The sequence below is a fragment of the Manis javanica genome, chromosome 8 (assembly GCF_040802235.1).
Source record: "Manis javanica isolate MJ-LG chromosome 8, MJ_LKY, whole genome shotgun sequence".
In the NCBI taxonomy this organism is placed as follows: Eukaryota; Metazoa; Chordata; class Mammalia; order Pholidota; family Manidae; genus Manis; species Manis javanica.
Window position 1 is genome coordinate 35,648,124 of NC_133163.1, and position 20,525 is coordinate 35,668,648.

At 41.9% G+C, this 20,525-nt stretch overlaps 1 protein-coding gene across 1 annotated transcript in view; it reads right to left on the reverse strand.

Annotated features, from left to right (window-relative positions):
* Positions 1-20,525, reverse strand: part of FNTB (farnesyltransferase, CAAX box, subunit beta) — a 94,026-nt gene that overhangs the window by 15,437 nt on the left and 58,064 nt on the right. Inside the window, exons 4-8 of the mRNA XM_037006220.2 lie at positions 19,114-19,205; positions 11,835-11,981; positions 11,646-11,729; positions 6,516-6,602; positions 584-713 (exon numbers count right to left, since the gene is read on the reverse strand). Of these exons, the coding sequence (XP_036862115.1) occupies positions 584-713; positions 6,516-6,602; positions 11,646-11,729; positions 11,835-11,981; positions 19,114-19,205 (540 nt within the window). The remainder of the gene's footprint in view (positions 1-583; positions 714-6,515; positions 6,603-11,645; positions 11,730-11,834; positions 11,982-19,113; positions 19,206-20,525) is intronic.

Below are 20,525 nucleotides of genomic sequence, written 5' to 3' on the forward strand. Positions count from 1 at the left end.
ACTCCCTGAAGCTAACTGCTTCCAGAGTTCATTCTGAATTGTTCAGGAGCTTGGGAGTCCACCTGCTCAATGCAACTACCCAGCTCTGCTCAGCTCTTTTCAGTGTAGTTACTAAGGTTCACAGAGTACAGTAAAGCTTGTCTTCAAAATTCCTCAAAGCTCTTCTCATAACTTTTTCTCTTAGGAAATTCTTTCTAAGACACATAATAACTCTAATTTTAAGAGACTGAAGCTACATTTTTCTTGGAAGTATGAAGAAAGCACTCTGGCTCATACCGGATGTCTGAGGGACCCAAGAAGAAGCTGGAATTGGCCTAACACACTAGGTAGAAAGTTCCGAGCAGGAAGATGGAAAGGCAGAAGGGGAGCTGAGCCTGAGAGCTGATGCTCACTCCTTCCACTTTCTCAGAACAGTGCTGGGTGCTCCAGCTAGATCTACAGCTTCATCACAGGACCTGGGATTCATGAGCTCATGGCAGGAACTCTGTTAGCCCTTCCCACAGCCAAACTCTCCTGAAGCCTGCGAGTCTGAATAGTCACACTACCAGGGGACCCAGAGGAAGATGGATCAACGGACACTTACTAATAAACTCTTCAAGTTCAAGGAACGTTCCTTCTTGAGGATGACTAGTGCGGCCAGGCCACAGAAAGTATAGCCCCCATGGGCTTCCATCCCTGGCACCCCGCCGATCCCACCTTCCCAATTCTGACACCTAGGAGATAGAGAAAGCAGACTGAGTGAGCGGTCAGTGCCAATCAATGAGCAGCTGGGCTGGGTGAATGGCCAAATGTAGGATCTGGATGGCAAAGAATGAGTTTGCTCAGATTAAGGCATCAGCCATCACAACTGTGAATGGAAAGATGCTGGCTAATCAACTTTTAGAACTGCCTTCTCCTCAAAAACAAAAACAAGGAAACTAAGAAACAGACTATTTGTGTAATAAATATAGTACCTCAAATCATTACTTTTTGGAGAAAAGTTATAAAATCATATAGTATAATACACCAGAGGAAAATAAACAGAAAAATAACTGCTAGTTCTGGTTATCTTTTAGTACAAGCCTATATCTGATACTTTCCTCTTATTTCTGTATTTCTAAAAAGCTTCTTTAGTGAACATAGCCTTTCAAACTATTTTAAAATATTTCTATTCAAAATAAACTGATTTTTAAAAATTATAATTTCCTACATATTGAAGTTACTCATTTATTATCATTATAATTACTATTATTTGGGATTAATCTATATATTAAGAGTATATTTTCTAATTATAAAAACATGCATAATCTTTGACCCAGCAATAAAGGGTCATTTCCAGGAATTCAATTACAAAATAAGCAGGAATGTATCCAAAGATAAGATTATAAGAATGTTTACTGTATTCCTATTTTAACAGTGAAATATTCTAAACAACTCAGAAGCTTAACAGTAAGGGGCTGGTTATATAAATTATGGTATATCTGTACAGTACTACACATTTAAAATAAGCCACAGAAGTCTATTGAAAGATGTTCCAAATGTATTAAATGAAAAGTTATAAAATTATAATGTACGTATGATTTTTCTGAAATTCTGGAAAGACATACACCGAAAGAGTGGTTGGTAGTAGATTATAAGTAGTTCAGAGTGTCTTCTTTTTGACCTATAATAAACATCTTTTGTCTGTGAAATAAAGACATTTTCTTCTAAGTATATTTTCATATAACAACACAGAACCTTATTTCCAATGGTCTCCAACTATGTACACGGAGTCACACTCCCTACAGGTGTGTCTGTCTCACAATCCCTGCTGCTGCACAGGTGCACAGGGAGGCGAGCACCTGATCCAAGAGCCGGTGGGACTTCAGATGGGAGAGAAAGGAAGCAACAGTACTTCCCATTTTCCAAGAACCTCCTGCTGGAGGTCCAGCATCTTGGGAACCCACAGGTCTTTTTCAGAAGGCCCCAGGCCCAGGAAGATCACAGTGGAGGATGCAGAACCAAAAACTGGCTGCCATTCCCTGTACTGATTCCTCAGGATCCTCCATTCCCCAAATCCACAAACACACACCAGGTTTTCTTTCCAGTGTGTTTGGCTATGTGGAGCACAGGAATAGCTGAGGTTTTAAAGGCCAGATGAGGGAAAAATATGCAAGGGACCTCTTAAATTTTTCCTTTCTTCTTAATTCTTTAAAAAAAAATGCTTTAATTTAAAAAATTTCAAACAGTATAAAAGAATGAACAATGAAGAGTAAGTCTCTGGCCCACCCTGGTCCCTCTCACCAGCAGCTAACCACGGTCAGTTTCTGTCCCAGTTTCTCTCTTTCTCTCTGTACACACACACACGCACACACACTATCTACACACACACACACACACACACACACACACACACACACATATATATGCTACTTTCCCTCTTTGTTTTTACATGCATGGGAGTAATTTAGTAAAATTCTTTGGCAGTGTCTTCTAGCTAAACATAAGAGACTGAACACAAGAGCCCAGTAAAATGAAAGTAAAGGAATTTAAAAAGGGACAAACCCACAAGGGAAAGGAAAATAGGAGAGGACAGGAATAAAGACAGGAGATAAAATTATGAAAGCCAGAAACAGAGATATAAGAAGTAACTGACTTCATAGAATAGAGAAACCTAAACCAACCCAGAGGGAGCATAGGGAGAAGACAACAGAAAGCAAGGTGCTGGGCTCCAATGAAAGGCCCAGGAACTAGAGACACAAAGTACTTCTAAAAGTGGGATGCATTTGAACCAAGTTGATTGGTTGTAAAGTTATGTAAGATTTAGATTTACTGATTCTAGCTATCCAGCAGAAATACTCAAACCCAGTAGAAGATGGGGGTTATCAGGGGTTAATCAAGAGGCTCTGAATTCCAGGATGCCCAGCACAGCTGAGGACAGGAGGGAGGCACCATACTGAGCAGGGGAATTAAGTGAGAGTCTACAGTCTGAACACAAACACCCAAAATTGCTTTCCCTGTAAGTATTTCATAAAGCTGGTTACCAACTTCATACCCCAACCAGGAATCTGGAAGATTTTCTAGGGAAACTGATAAACCCAAGGGAAAAACTCTACTGATATACATGTCTGAGAACTCCCCTGTGGATGGCTGGATCCTAGCCTACCTGGCACACAGCGCCCCATCAGCTTCTCAGTACTTGATTCATAAATAGGAACACCAGACATTTGAGTAAAGTCTCTAATATGAGAGAGGCCAAAACAAACTAACAAACAAAAATAAATCAGAGGAAATAATATAGGCATCAGAAGTAACCTTTTAAAGTTGTATCTTTAGAAAGAATATTGTATGAAATAAAAACACTGCAAGGATAAAATATCCCTGAAACAAGAACAGGAGAGTATGTAAGAAAGAAGCACTCTTTTCATAAATTAAGATAAAATCAGCTGTAGAAAAATTTTTTAAATGGAACTGCAGAAATAAAAACTCAACAGAAGGATTAAAAGATAAAAGGTTAAGGGAATCTCTAAGAAAGTACAATAAGGAAGATTAAGAGATGGAAAATAGGCAAAAATAATTATGAAAAAAAACCCCAGCCCCACTTAAAGGACATTATAAAAAGAGCAAAAACAGAAAATGCAGGGGAGGAGATAACTGAAGAAATAATATAAAGTTTCTTGGAACTAAAGTATATGTGATCCCATACAAAAGACACCTGCTGAGTACCCCACACCATGAATTTTTTAAAAATCCATACCGTGGTTCATCAGCATGAAGTTTCCAAAAAGCAAGAAGCAAGAATAATGATTACAAAAACTTCAAGGGAGGGGGAGGAGGTGGAATAGTGAAAAAGAGAAACAAAACAAAAACACACAAAGGATTGGGAGGCAGTGATACACAGTGGGTCACAATAACAAGGTTTTGTTCACTTAATATGTCTTTCAGCTTAATATCAAATCCAATACCCTACCATCTGACATGTAAGGAAATTATAATATAATTTTAATAACTTGTCCAAGGCACAAAGCTAATAAAAGACAAAACAAGGGAGTCAGCGTTCCACATCTAGTAGGTGCCACAAACCCCTCCTACAAGTAACAGCTATTCATTCACTCTGGACAAGATACACAAAAATGACTTGCTGAGAGCTCAGCAGACTGAAAACAGGCAGGCAGATCTTGGTGGGTATTTGGAAGCTGGAGCAGACAAGAGCAGGCAGGCAGTCCCCCGCTCCCCTGCCTTATTTCTTCTCCCTGGTTTGTCCTCAGGATGGCTACAGTCACTCAGTGGTGGCCGCAGCAGGTTGGAGGAGAGAGAAGGGCAGCTGACACCAACAGAGAGCCCACCATCTTTCTGACAAGAAGAACCAGGCTGACAGCAAGTGAGGAGATCTCCCAGAAAGGGGAGAGCCAGAGAAGAAAAAACCCCAAATTCCATGTTTGAGTTTCACTCAAATTTCTACCTCACCCCCGAATCACACATGCGTTAGACAAACTGGACGCAGCTTCTGACCAAGCACTGACCAGAGAACTGAGCCACTGCCCACTGCAGGTGTGACGATCTGAATTTGAGTCTAACCAAGTTGACTGCCTGCTGACACAAAATCATCAACATTCTTTACAGCAATCTAACAGAACCCAATCTCTACAACAGAACATCACAATGTCCAGGATACAATCCCAAAATACGTTGACATGCACAGAATTAGGAAAATGTGACAAGCCAATTCCAAGAGACCCAGATGTTGACATTACCAGATAAGGATTTTATAAAAGCAAATATTATAATTACATATTTACCTCATTGAAGTGAAGAAAAATACACTTGTAATGAATAAAAAGATGGGATTCTCAAGTGAGAAACAGAATGTATTAAAAAGAACCAAACCCAGGCAGTAGACACCTGTACTTTAAATCTCTAAACAACAGCTACCTTACTATCAAATACTACATACCAAATCCTTAGTAAATGTCATTATTATTACTGTCAGCTTTTTAACAATGACACCAGAAGCCAGAATATAATGGAGCAATGCTTAAAAATTCTGAAGGAATACAGTTTATAAAGTTTCCAATTTAGAAATGCTAACCAAATAAACTACAATTAAGTGTGAGACTAAAGACAAATGCAAAATCTTAAAAATGTATCTCCCAAGTGCTCTTTTTTGGGATCTACTGGAGTAATTGCTTCATTAAAATGAGTAAGTGAACCAAGAAAAAGGAGGACAGGGGCTTCAGCAAAGGAGAGAAGTGAAGTGAATTTCATGCTGAAAGGAAGCTTCTAGATGCCTGCTGTGCACCAAGCTGAGAACAATCTGTCCAGACTGAAGCGGGAGCAGCAGGCTCCAAGAGGGTAACTCAAAACACACACGCACATGCACACGCACACACAGACACATACCTACTCATAAAAGAGAATGGATACATTACCAGAATGAATTCACGGTACATACATTGATAAGTGGAAGTCATGATTGATTCCATGAAAATAAAAGTTACACAAAAAAAAGTAAATATGATCATAGTATATCGCTTAGGTTAGCTATAAATTATATTTTCATGTAATAAGTACTACTTTGATAAAAATAAAAAGGTAAAAAACAATAGAGCTTAGATATCATTCCATAATAGTACATACATACCTACCATACATTTTGTTCTCTTTTCAAAATTATGAAATATTAGAGGCATCCAGGAAAGTATAGCAAATAATATATAGAACATATATACGTCTAACACCCAGCTTTGATTTTAGCCATATACTCTTCAGGGTTTTTGGGTTTTTTTTATTTTAAAGAAATGAGCACGTACAGTTACAGTTGCAGTCCCCTGTGTAGATGTGTAGACCTCCCAATCTCATTTCCTTTGCTCTCTCCCCCTAGAAGTAACCACCATCCTGAATTTGGTATTTATCCTTCCCATGCATGTTTCTACATTACTACATGTTATTCTTCCATAAACAATATAAAATTGTTTTGCACATTGTCAAATTTAAAGTAAATGTGCTGATCTGCATGTTTTAACATCCTTTTTTGTAAACTCAACATTGTTCTTGATTTGTCCTATTGATACATGCAGTTCTAGTTCATTCATTTATATGTTATGTTAGATTCCAATGTGACTACAGCACAACTTATTTATGCATCTCATGGTTATTTAACATGTAACCTGTTTCTGGGTTTTTGCTATCAGAAACAAGTCCTATGTTTGTCTCTTTCATGCATGTGTGTGAGAGTTTCTATACGGAGTTAAATTACTGGGGCATCAGCAAGGGCATCTTTGAGATATTACCAAATTGCTCTCCAAACTAGTTAAACCCATTTAGACCCCCCCAATACTGCTTACTAAAGCTTTTGATCTTTGCCAATCTAAAGTATAATAAAACATGAAAGAAAGGTTGGAAAAGGGAAAACTTTGAAGTATTTTTGAAATGCGCAATCCTACAATCCTGAGACATCTCCTACAATTTTATATGCCCCTCCAGACCTTCTCCATTTTCGCTATTTTTCCCAAGTCTTGATCACCTAAGAGGCCAGGACAAATCCCAGCTTCTCTCACCTTGCTATCCATTCAGCAGTGCCCTCAAAGAGGTCTGGAGTGATGATGTTGGTCAGAGATGCTACGGAGGCGGCACAGTATGCACTTCTGGAAGGGCAGAAATGGAGGAGGAAAGGGTTAAACATTAAGGAAGAACCTAAATAAGTTTCTCTGAACTTCCTGGGCGGATTGCTCTCCTTGTCTAGTGGGCTGTCGTCGCCTCCTGTCCTCACTCTTGGCACATGGTCAGTCCTCCTGGTCTCCAACTGAGAAGTTCTGACACTCTATTTGGATAGAGTTGCTCACAGCATGGCTTCAGTGAAAGAACATGACATTCTAGTCTCCCTACCTCCACGTGGCCAAATCTACATCAGAGGAAATAACAGCCATATCAATTCATGTCAAAAGTGAATTCAGCTCTTTGTTCAAAGACCTATAGTGGTTCCCAAAATTTCACAGTGTCATTCAGGTATTCTGATATGCTCATTCATTCAGATGTCAGTCAAGATTTTGATCTGTTTATAGCATGGACGCACTAAAGGTTATCTATAGCTGACCTCAAACAACTTGGGGGTGAAGGCTGCTGACCTCTTATGCAGTCAAAAATCCACATGAAATTTTTGATTCCCCAAAACTTAACTACCAATAGTCCACTGTTGACTAGAAATCTTAGCGACAACATAAACAATTACTTAACACATATTTTGTATGATATATGCATTATATACTATATTCTTACAGTAAAAGAAGCTAGAGAAAAGAAAATGTTTTTTCAAATTGTCACAAATCTCCAAATTTTTTTCCAATATATTTATTGAAAAAAATCCACGTATAAGTGGACTCATACAGTTCAAACCTATGTTGTTCAAGGGCCAACTGTGTATTTTTTTCTGCAACAGATACCTTCAAAGCAGGCCATCAGACTGTAATAGTCACTTAGACCAGACAAGAGGGACAGGGATGAGCCTACTCAGATACATTCCTTAAGCCTCTGAAGAGAGAAAACAGCTTTGATTTCAAGCACCCCACCAGTATACACATGCACACAAATTTTTAAAGGAAAAAGAAAGAGAACATCTTTTTTTTATATATATATATTATCCTACTTAACTTGGAATAATTTCTTGCTATTACTTCCTGCCAGCCCTAATTCTTGTCAGGACACATTTTATTTCCCTCCATTATAGAACATGTCCACAAACTGTCTTTTCTATGATCTTTTAAAATAGCCAGCATCTCAGCTCCATTTTACGTTGAAGACAAAAATTGTTCTAATTCTGCTTATATAGCCTTTTTCTAAGGGCTCCTAAGGTATATAAAAGGGAGGAAAGAGAAGGGTCTAGTTTCCCTATTATTCAATAGAGACATAATACTAAGCCAAACTTATTGAAGTGTTTCAAAGCAATCTCTCCAGAAGCTGCAAGTGTTATGACCCTACCAGCATTTTTTCAGCCTAGCCACACTGGCCACAGGCCCAGCGGAGGTAGGGTTTACCAGCAGGCATCAGAAGCACACCAGAGTCCTATGTGCTACATGTTAAATCATCAACCACAGGCTAATTTGGAAGGTCTAATCTAATTTCTTTCAGGTTTTGAGCCTCTCAGAGGGCTTCAAAAGCATTTGTTTTTGAATCCTAAGGTAACCTCTAAGGCAGGGTTGCAGCCAGCAATGCAGTCAGCCTCTCATAAATGCAAGAGTGGAGACATGATACCAGATCTCACACTGAGATGGCAGAGAACAAAACACACCTCTTCCGCACAGTGTCTTCCTCTCTCCCTCCATCTAGTCATCACACCTCTCAAGTTTGCCTACTACTCCCATCCTCTCTGCTGTCACCCAAAGCTAAGTCACCATCACCCGGATCAGTCTCCTGTCTGGTCTTCCCTCCAGCCCTGAAACCAGAGACTGTTACCAAAACATTACAACCTATTCACTGCCACGGCAGAGCCTCTAATAAAATACCAATCAGATCACGTCACTCCCTACTTAAAACTTGTCAGTGGCTTCCCACTGCCCTTAAAATAAACTCCAGACTGTTTAAGATTTGGGGACCTTTCTATCTGTTCTTATTCTGCGCTTCCAGCTTCTTTTCTCCCACTGCTCTCCAGGCAGGCCCTCCACCTTCAGCAACAATGAACTTCTCCTTTCCCAAACACACTCTGTGCTGTCACCTAACCTTTTGCAAATGCTGGGTCCCTGTCTCCCCACCACCATCACAGAATGCTCCAGGTCATATAACCTAGATCAGGATGTCGGTGATAGATCAGTAGTCTGATCTTAAGAACTAAGGAAAAACTGAGCTTGCTATGAGTTCCTTGCAACTTGATTATTGCCATGGGTTCACTGCGCTACACTGGAGCTGCAGAGGCTTGAATAAGCTCGATGTGGAACCACTAGGAGTTGTGACAGACCTGAAGATCTGCCTAACCCAGAATGAGATACACTCTACCCCAAATGCCAAATCTTCCTCATCACTGCTACTTCTCCCCCACTCAACAAGCATTCCAGAGTCCCGGCTGACACTTCCAGGCAAAGGGCAATTAGAGAAACACCAAGAGGAAGACAACAGAATCGGGGTACTGGAAAGTAGGCAAAGCAAGGAAACAACACGCTCTGCTAGGTTTTATCCATTGTTCGCACCTTGAATCCCATGCAAGTCAAAAGCATGGCTCAAATGGCAGAACGTTACCAGAAAGGCTGAGGTAGAGGAGGAATATGGCTACACTGTTCTTCAGTGGAACAAATCTATTTTATTGCAAAAAGTCTTCTATGATTTGTTTAGCAGATTTGTATAAGAACACAGAAATAAATGTACTGGAATGAATAAATTGGAGAATAATCATTTCTGAAAAAAACATGCAATGAAACACCAAAGTGACCTTGCTAGAATTTGTTTGGTTTTGCCTAATACTTTCAGAGTTTTAAAAAGCTAAATTTCAAGACTGCGATTTGATTGGAACATCTGTAGCACAGGAATGAAAATGTAGTCACCACGAAGGGAAGAAAACATCTTTTATCTTTTTCCTTAAGAAGCATCAACACAATAGTGCTTTTCTTCAACAGTTATATTGGCTTCAATGGCATCTACAGGGTTAAAAACAAGACAACAGGCCTGAAATGGAATTACTTATGCTAAGCTCCATGTCACCAAGCTGACTCTTAACTTACAGTTTCAGCTCTCCCAGAAATGGTACCTTAACCGGGTCAATCAGGACTCCCCTGGTCAGCACTAGTGAGGTGATCTGACTGGTAGCCCGCCATCCCCTAACCAGAGGTAACCTCGCAGCAACCCACTTCTCGCTGGTGTAAGTTCCTTGTTCCCCCCACCTCCCTCCTGTCTATAAAAGTCTCATATAGCTTCTCTGAGCTCCTTTCTATCTGCTAGACTGGATGCTGCCCAATTCAAATAGACTGTTTGTTCAAATGAATTAAAATTTTTAATATGCCTCAATTTATATTTTAACAACAGACACCAGGGCTATTGTGATATAATAAGAAATAAGCATTTGGTCTACTCCCTAGTTTCTGGTACTGAGCTCTTAAAACCCCTGGAATTTCCGGATGGAGGTGAGAGGAGCATCATTTGTTATTCACAACAAGCCCCTCCGAACCACACCGGGGCTTATGCTAATGAGGTGACTCCTGGAGGATGGGGGCTGGCTGCTAGGGGGGCCCACCGATTAGAGGGTTGGAACTTTCGGTCCCACCAGCAAGAGGACAGGGGCTGGGACTGAGTTAATTACCGATGGCCAATGATTAAGTCAATTATGCCTACACAATGTAACCTCCATAAAAACCCTACATGCAGGGGTTCAGGCAGCTTCTGGGTTGGTGAACACAGCCATGTGCCTGCCGGGAGGGGGGAATACCCCAACTTTGTGGGGTCCAGAGTTCCCATGCTCTGGACCCACCCAGAGCTCACCCCACCTCCCTCTACATCTGGCTGTTCTTCTGGATCCTATGTAACAAATTGAAGCAAAGGAGGGGCTGCACGCCTGATGTGCAGCCAAGTCGGGTGAAAGTGTGGGGACAGCACTTATGACTGACATCTGAAGGGGGGATGGTCTCATGGGACTGAGCCTTGTAGGGTAGGTGCTAAGTCTGGGTAGTTAGTGTCAGAATTATTTAATATGAGGGGAAAAGCCCACACATTTTGTGTCAGAAGTGCTGTGAGTAGATAAACAGTTTCCCCTACGTAGAAACCTAGTCTAATTTTTTGGTTTGGATGGACAGGTTACAGACAGAAGAGAATCCTTTAACTAAAGGCCTTCGCAGCCTGGTCCCCGACTTTTATCTGCAAGGGGTTTTATGCTCCACAACTTCCATGTTTTCTCTTCCCCTGTACTTTCAAACCAATGGTTAAGCCAGAATATTAATCAACTTGCATAGAAGCAAACACAGTTACAGATAGGGAATAAGATGGCTTTAATACAGAAAACTCATAAAAAATTCATTTCTCAGACTAAACAAGAATTTGGTATAAAACCTCAGTGATCCACTGCCTTTGAGAAATGACTTATTCAGTGAATTCCCTGTATGCTTCATAAACAATCTCCTGCCAGGTGAGTAAGCTACTTGCTAGGTACATCTTATCTTGCCAGATAACTCTTGAGTAAAATTATAATTTTGAGCCAACTGGTTCCAACGAGTAAATCCAATTCTGTTTCCCTGCACTCTACTGGACCTTGATGTGTTTCTGTGCCACTCACAGCAGTTCTCATGCAGGTGTTAAGCATTCTCATGATTTCATCAAATTCATTCAGAAAATATTTACTAAGTCCCTACTGTGCTTTCTCCCCTCTTTCTTTCTATCCCAGAGAGATGAAAGATTGCATCACACTATATAGTTTTTACATATATCATTTTATACTCCACAAATGTATTCTTAATTTTAAAAACAAAAGCATTTGATTTTGTTTCTGTCTTATGGAAATTCTGACATTTACATAAAAGAAGTCAAGTGACAGTGACACCCAAGGACATCTGTTTGGCATTTGCAATAACTAAGAATCTTGTCACTGACACATCATCCCACACATTCTGTGGGACAAAGCAGCCGCTTCCCCAAGTTGTTTCCTGGGTTTGGCATCTCTAATGGGAGAGAAACTGTAGGACCTCCTGATGCAGCAGACTGAGAAAGGGCCCACTCACCTCACATCCACCTCACCTCCAACGTGCATGAGAAAAGAGCCATCAGGTTGCTTCAGCGAGTACAAATACTGAAGAAGCTTCTCTCTGAGAAACGAACGGGAGAGAGGCAGGAGACAGGAATGGTTAGAGTGCAGTGTCAGCTGGTAGGTAGCCTTTCTGGGGGTCAGGCATGGCTGGCTCTGGCTCTACCTGTTAATGACGTCATAGGCCTCCTCGGTACCAATGATGCACAGCGCGTTGACCGCTGCGTACGTTGGGGCAAGGTGTGGGTACTGGCCAGGGCCCCCTCCAAAGCCACCTTCTGGGCTTTGACACAGCTCCAGGAACTGACACACACTACATACACAGCCAAATAGGAAAACAAAGTCAGAGAGCATTAACTGTCTTCAAAACACCAAAATCTTCCAGAATCCATGCCTTTTCAAAGCTTCCCCTATCCCTCAAAAGAGAAAAACCTCTCCTCCCACTACTACATATATTATATTGAGTATAATTAACCCATCCCTGCAAAGGCCTCTCTCCCCTGCTTCCCTCAGTTTTGTATGGCCTCCTTGCTGAGTTTTATATTAAGCATTGGCCTCTTCATGAAGCACGGAACCCAAGGCCAGCCAGAAACAGCCCTTCTGAGAACGGCAGGTAAGTCTCAATTGCTTCTTGACCAACCTTTCCCATATTTCTCATTCAATTTGCCCCTCTGAGTCTGCAGGGCCGGACCCTTCTCCCTTGCCTTCAGGGTCCTCCCAGGCTTTGAATTCTGCCTGTGGTGGTGCACACTAGCCACCCTGGTCTAGAGCCATCACGGAGGCTTACCAAGAATATTTAAAGAGGTCCTCTCACTCCCACTGCCACCTGAGCCTCAGGAGGCTACTGATTTCAATCCTACCACTGACAAGAAACAAGCTTTTAATGGAGTCTGCCTCAGGGTCAGGAGAATGAAAGAGAGGTCGGCTTCTGTTATGCTCACCTCAACTGTGACAAACGTAGGTACTGCTGACTTGTATCTCAAGAATGGATACCCATCTGTGGGCTTTGGAGAAGTTTTCACACTAACCCACAGAGGCTCCAGTTCCCTCACCGAGGGAAACTGTTTATTGAGGGTTTCCCTGTAAGCCCTTGCCTCCAAGTATGGCACCAGTTTGCCCAAAAGTCACATTCTTGTTTTGGATGAACACAGCAGAGCCCCTACTTGTCCAAGATTCTCTGAAGTTCACCAGAAAGGGGTGCCCCAGGCAAGTCCTGGTTATCAAGTTGTTTTCCCACAACTCAGCCAGGATCACAGGCTTCCTACTAGGACAAGAGTCTGTTTAGGAGAACAAGCTGCAAATCTGTGTCCTAGTGTTCAGGCAACCTTCTCTCCCTAGGTTCTTTCTTATCTACCGCTGCCAGAGACCACATAGAGTCTGGCTAATCTCCACTGAGCCCAAGTTTATTACTGCTTTTTCCCCACATATTATTCGATACTTTTGATTTCAGACCTTCTGTTATCTGGGTAGGGACAGCAGTAGAAAACATCACTGACTGGAAATTGGGAGTCCTGAAATCTTCACAGGTTAGAAACAATACACATTCACTTCTATGTGCACCTAAAATTTTACTGTAGGTAACACAAGTGTTGAAACTGAAGATGATAATCAGAGAAGGAAAATAGTACTGCTGACTCATATCTCAAGAATGTATACCTGTCTGTGAGCTTTTGGAATTTTCACACATGGCACATTTTTAATAGCAATGTTCCTGGAGAAAATGAGTTTGTTCCTAACATATTTTCTAAACCTTCATCAATTCTTATCCTATTTCCCAGAAACAACTAATAAACTCATGTCCTAACAAAGGTTGGCTGTAACAGCATACAAAAAGTTTCCTATATCACAAGAACAAAAAGGCTTTTGCTGACATAAAACCTATAGCACATTTTACAAAAAGAAAAATAGTCACTTAGTTATCCATTCCCTTTCCCAGGTCCCAAGATAGAATCATGCTGAATGCAACACTGCTGCCCCTGCAGCCTAAAGTGTGGAATGAGCTGAGATCTGAATGAACCAGACGCCTTTCAATCATCGCTCCATGCCACCCTCCCTCAGCTGGCATGCTGCATCTGATGCACTGCGAGGCTGCACTGGGGAACAGGGCTGGGCCTTCCTCGGTTCTCGGATGCTTCTGTGCCACAGGACACCCTGATCCACAGGCACTGCGACTTGCACCATGAGGAACTGGCACACTGACCATGAAGCTACTGCTGTCGTTCACAGAATTCATAGCAATTCTGAAAACCAAAATGTGAATGATATGTCTACCTACCAAAAGGGGGAGAAAAACTTGCCTCAGAGACCAGAAATTCACCAACTAATTTTAAAAAATCACAAGCGGCAACATCAAGAGTGGCACACTTTGTGAAAAACAAGTATTCAAAAAGTATTCCTTTAGTCAAATGACTAAAAGATCTAGTAGATCAATTTTCTTTCAGGCCAGCAGGGCATTTCATTCTAGCTTATGTGACAATTGCCAAGAAAGTGGGAAACTGTCTTCCAGATCAGGGATTTTCAAACCCAAAATGTGTCTATCGGAATCGCTGGTGAGCCTAACAAAGAATACAGAGTCCCAGGCTTGTTGAAGCAGGAAAGAGCCTAGGCCTGGGTATTTTTATAAAATTGCCAGGTTGATTTGGATACACACAAAGTTTGGGTAGTACAAATCTTTGCTGAGCAATTAAAGTCACTTAGGCAATTTTTTTTAACCCAACACCCAGGTCACACCTAATAACACCAATTAAATAATTGCTGAGGGTGTGACCCAAGGGGCAATATTCTTAAAATTCCCCATGTGACTTCCATGTACAGCCAAGTATCAGTGCTTCTCAAACTTGAGCAGGCATAGAAATCGCCTGAAGATCTTCAGCTGCAGATCTAATGCTGTAGAGCTAGACGGACTTGAGATTCTGCATTTCTAGCAAGCTCCCAGGTGGGCAGTGGCGCTGGTCTGGGGACCACATTTTGGGGAGCAAAGCAACAGACCTGCCCTGTCCAGTAGATACCCACTAGCCCCATGAGGCTGTTTATATTTTAAATTTAAATGAACTAAATTAAGAATTTATCTCCTCAGTCACACAAACCACACTGCAACTGCTCCTGTTGCTGTCACAAAATTCAGAGCATTTTCACTCTCATGGGAAGCTCTACACCAATGCTCTACCATTCAACTGTTAATGAGTATATAAAACTTGTGAGAGGACCAAGTTCAGAGCAAGAGTATCGATGATTAACTGTCAGCCTTATAAAGAGTTTACTCACACTTTTAGGTGATGGATGAGGACTGACCTAGAGTGGTTGATTCTGGACATGACTGTCACCAACTTAGATGAAGGACTCAAAATCATGTATGAGAATAAGCAATAATAGAAAACAAGCAGGGAAACACCTCCAAGGAGAGAATTAAAGCCCAGAATAATATAAAACAAATCAGAAGCCAATAAGAATAAAACAAGTGAAACAGGTACAAGTAGCAATAATATAAGTAGGACTGGCAGGAGTCAGGGATGAATAAGGTATATAAATATAAGATAGGAAATGACAAGGAATATAGGAGAAAAAGGAGCATAAGTTGCAAATAATAATAATGAAAATGCTTGTTAAAAGCATCATAAACACAATGTTGGTCAGAACTGCCTCTGGCTCCAAACTCCATTTTCTAATGCAAAGGCAGTTCTGATTAGAATTGTAAAAATGGCTAAACATAAAAAATATTAAAAGGCTTAATGCTACAGGCAACCACAGTGAGGAAGCTACCCAGGCAAAACACTTCAAGTATAAAAGGTAATTATACCAACTTTCTGGTAAATAACACAAATTGAAGTGAAATGAGTGGACATGAGGGATCTTCTAGGAACAAGGCTTTCAAATTTCACACTGTAAAACAGCTTCAGCTTAACCCAAGGGAGAGGAGAGCTGCTTCTCAGGCAGAACACAGCAACGTGCAGGTGAAGCACAGGCAGGCTCTCTCATTGGCTCCAGAGGCCAGCAGCATGGGGAGAGGACGCAGGCTGTCTGTCTCTCCGTCCACGCAGGCAGCCCTCTGGATGCTGCTGTTCTGGAAGCACAGTCAAGTCTGAAGCTGGTTATTTTAGGGCAGGGTTTCTCCATCTTGCCACTATTGATGTTCAGGGCTGGGTAATTCTCTGTCGTGGGAACTCTGAGCAGCATCCCTGCACCTCTACCCACTAGAGGCCAGCAGCACCTGGCCAAAAAATGCCCAGAAGACACATGCCTAGATAAGGAATCTTCACTGAAAGGTAAGGAAACAGACAAATTACATTTAAATTTAAAAAGGAAAAGGAAAAATATTTAAGAAGCTCTTCAGGGGACAAACTACTAGTAACTCTTTGAGAAGGAAATAATAAAAACATTGACACATGAACATTTAAATGGAATTGATGAAAAAATTCATAACTGGAAAAAGTCCTAAAGCCATTTTTAAGTTAAAGACAATGTTTACATCTTACAGAAGGTAAAAACCCAACTTTAACAGTACAGTGGTTTCCCTGTGATTTCCGTTGTGTTCCGTGTGTTATGGTAAAGTAACAAAGGATGGGATTCTCATTAAAGGATGCTTCCTCCAGGGCTAAAATCATTGACAAAGCAGATACTTGGTCTGGTTCCAAAATATTAATTTATTTTAGGTAAACACATGTATAAATGTCTGGATACAATCTCTTAAGAGAGACAAACTAAATTCCTACCAATGAATATATTATTCTTGAAAGGTCTAACACTAGCTTAAGATGTCAGCAGTCAGAGTAGTTGACAAAAGTGATTCTGTCCACTAGAGGGAACGCAGCCTGTCACATTGCTCTCTAAACAGATAGGAGCACAACAGTGAACAGAACAGGAAACAGAGAGCTGTGTGTGTGTGTGTGTGTGTGTGTGTGTGTGTGTGTGTGTGTGTGTGTGTAAAGAAGAGGGGCAACAAAATATTAAGACTCCACAGTGAAACTCTCTGCCTCTAGGTCACCTTAATATTTGTATGAAGAAGAAGAAGAAGAAAAAAACCTGGCCACATTTTCAAAGTACTTCTTTTCCCTGTGCAAAACAAGTAGAAAGGCAATATTCCATATCAGATAGTCTTAAAAAAAATTCCCATATTTTTATAGAAGTTATTAAGATTTTTCTGTATCTTACTAAAAATCATTTATTTCCTTATAAATAAGTAGGTCAGAGCTACTGGACTCTGTCCATAACAGATACTATCTGCACCTAGAATTAATTGCCTGCTAGGCACAAAACAAGATACATTGTTGGAAAGTCTAAGTACCTCTTAAAAAGTCTATTCAATCAATGCTCAGAAGAACCACAGTAAAGCTTTAAAGGCAGCCATGAGGCAGAAATTCTCAGCCATTCACTATCAAGTGGTACTTGAAATTAGAATGAAACAGCTTTTTAAAAAATTTTTTTATTTTAATTATAAAATATAATGATTCATTGTAGAAATTTTGCAAAGTACAAATAAGGCTTAGAAAAGAAAAATCTTTTCTACCATCCAGAAATATCTATTGCCATGTATGTAGATATACTTTTTTCCATGCATATATATAGTCATCTATATTTTGTCTATAAAAATGGAATTTTTGTAACTACCTCTTTTCACTTAAATCATAGATGTCTCTATGTAAATAAATACATCTATATACAAATACACATACTGTGTATTTTAGGTATAATTGATAACATTATGTTAGTTTCAGATATACAATGGAATGATGTGATATTTGCATATATTGCAAAAAGATCACAATAAGTCTAGTTAACATACATGAACTTCTTAATTTTTAAATGGCTGCACTGTATGTATTGCACCAGAACTTACTTAACCATTAAATGGATTTTAAAGCGTTCCCTACTGTTGAGAGGTTGTCTCCACCTGTTCCTGGTGAAAAGCTTTCTACAGAGCTCCCCTCTTCCTGCCTGCTGTTGCCCAAGTGCAGTTCTGACCCTTATTTCCTTAGAAAAACCTCACCTATACAATACCAAGTATACAACCCAGAGAAGATTCACACTTGATACTAACTGGAGTCCTGCCGTTTGAGGAACCCCTTATTCCTATCTTCCCACTTCAGAGCAGCCTAGGTGTCCCGGGGGGCACCTCTACTTCCCTCTCTCAGAATCCTCCCTTTTCTCTCTTGTCTCACAGAGCAGACATCCCCCAGCAGACATCCTGATGGTGTATGTGTGGGGGAGAAACTTCCCAAACAATCCACAACCCCCAACTGGTATTTCAAAAACGCACAGGCCTTTATCTTGACAATTAAATTCCTGTCACTGCAGAAACCATGTCCAACTCTACCTCCAGCGCTGGAAGCAGCTGGCTTGCAGCAGCATCACAATGAGGAAGACAATGCATATTTTTCCCTCCCTAAGAAAGCATCATGCACATCACAGGGGTTAATGGCCTAATTCATTATTATCTTTCCTGTCCACATTCATCACAAGACACCCTCCCAGGAAGGCAAGAATGAGCGGTTATTGTTGAGGCAGAATGAATGAGACAATATGCGGTTCTGTTCTCCTGACCTGACACTGAGGCCCAGGCAGGGCACTGTGACCTGGGCGGGGCATAGGCCAGCCTCCACGCACCCCTGCACAGTGGCCCTTGTGGGCTGTGAGAAACGAACCTGACTCAGGGGCCTCCCCTCCAAATGCCCCTCCCTCAGGAGCACCTCTGGGAGCAGAGAAACTCCTGATGCTGCCAAGGTGACGTGCTCTCTCAGTGAGAGGGCGGGGGCCTGATCCATTGCTGGCTGCCCCTTCCCACCCTAGGTACTCCTAAGACTGGAGTGATGGTTAGTTCTTTTTTAAAATATAAGTTGTAATGCGCTTCTAAGGACGAGATGCCACACTGAAACACCAGCCACACCAGCAGTTTGGGGAGAATCCTAGTTGCTTAGCTCTCTAATCATAACTCATAAGTTGAAGAAAATGGTGAGTCATGGTATATGCACACCAACACAGTAACACACTCAATGCCATCAAGAGCTACACTGTTCCCAGGCACTGCCGGAGGGACTTCTGTGGAGGTGTTTATGGAAGGCAAAGGCATTTCTGTTCACTGGGTGGGCACACGCTTCCCCACAGAAGCTATTCCAATGCATACTGCACTTCCTGGCAAAGTCATGTCTCCCGGAGCTGATGATGAAGACTTTTCTCAAAGACCAGAGCATGAGCCAAAAGAAAAGGCCAGAGAAGAAACCAGAATCCATTTCTTGGGAGTTCAAAGTCTTGTTCTACCCACGAGCTTACAATAGGCTTCTGAAGTGGGGGAGTTTCAGGAAGTTCCTGGAGGTCAAGAGGAGGGCAAAGGTTTCTCTGTAGCTCTACACTTTTCATTCAAAATCAAACAGAAAGATAAACAGAACACAAAGAACCCCAAACTCAAAATACAATTTCAGAGAACAGCCTGAATCCCCCAAAGCCAGACTCACTCTGTCGCCACCACCTGGGGGCTGGGTTCATCCAGCAGTTCCAGGCTGTGCAGGATCCAGTAGCAGAGCCACGGGCGGCTGGCATCCAGACACTGTGAGAGGGACAGGGGAGAAAACACGCCCCTTACTCAGAATCACGCCAGGACACTGCTGACAAGGCGACGTCTGTCTCACTCCCGGCAGCCTGCTAAGGCCGAGGAGGGCACCCCATGTGCAGTAAGTGAATGACGGGTGCTTTGCTTTGTGGCCTTAGCCAGGACTGAAATGACCAGATGGGAGGAAAGAACAATGGGACAAAGAAGTTAACCTTGAACCCAAGGGGTCCTTCCCTGACAGGCATCTAAGGAAGGCTGAGCAGACAACTTCTCACATGCCAGGAAGCTAAGTGCTGCTATTTTCTCAGTGTGAACCCAAGGAAACAGCTAATCTCAACAGGATCTCCTGGATTAACTCATTCACTGATTCAACAAATATTTCGTACACTTCTACTTGTGCCAAGCACTGTATTAGATACTGGGGGACATGAATATGAACAAAATTCAGTTCCTGTTCTTCAGATGCCCGGGACATAAAATGTGTATGGTTATCTGTAGAGGAAGAGGGCAATAGATACAGAAGTACAAGTTACCTTACGTCTTTCTGGAATGAGGTGGAACATAACACATGCATACATGTACCGAGACAAATGCTCTAACAGCAGAAACAGAGTCCCGAGGGAGCACACGGAAAGGAACTGACTAATTCTGCCTGGGGGGCTGCAGAAGGCTTCCACCAGTGACATGTGAACAGGTCTTGATCCTAATGTAAGCCATCAACATGCACTGAGCATTCCAGAGTAGGCAGACAGGAGTATTACTACCTCAGCTCTATAGATTACAAGTATATACATGATCCAGAGAGTGAACTTTTTCAAACAAATTACTTTTTGGGGGAGGGCAGAGGGGGGGGGATGAGTGTGCCCATTTGGCTATATTGTTAGGGATTAGGGACAGGTCACAGACCTTGGGATGGTGTAGGCAGCCACTGGACTCAATTTTAACACCTCCAGGCCCCATACATATCACACCAAGCTGGGGCTCCAGGGGGTGAACCAGGGCTGGCCCACCAGGGCCAGGGTGGGACTTGTGGAACAGACCTGGGCTGGAAGCTGGCATGGGGAACGGGTTCTGCAGTGGTAGGTGCCTTCACAGGGGAAGGACAAGACAATGACATTAAATGTCAGAGCTGAGACAAGAACTCAGGTTTCTGGACTCCTAATCCAGTGCTCTTTCCATTGGCCCCAGCTGCCCTCTTCATAAATGTGCTGACCTTCCCAGGCTGAGGCTAGCTTGCCATTTGGGAATGGGGGTTTGGGGGAGGAGACCGTTATGGATTGGGCCTCCCTGGGTTTGAGTCCCAGCCCCTCCTCTTAC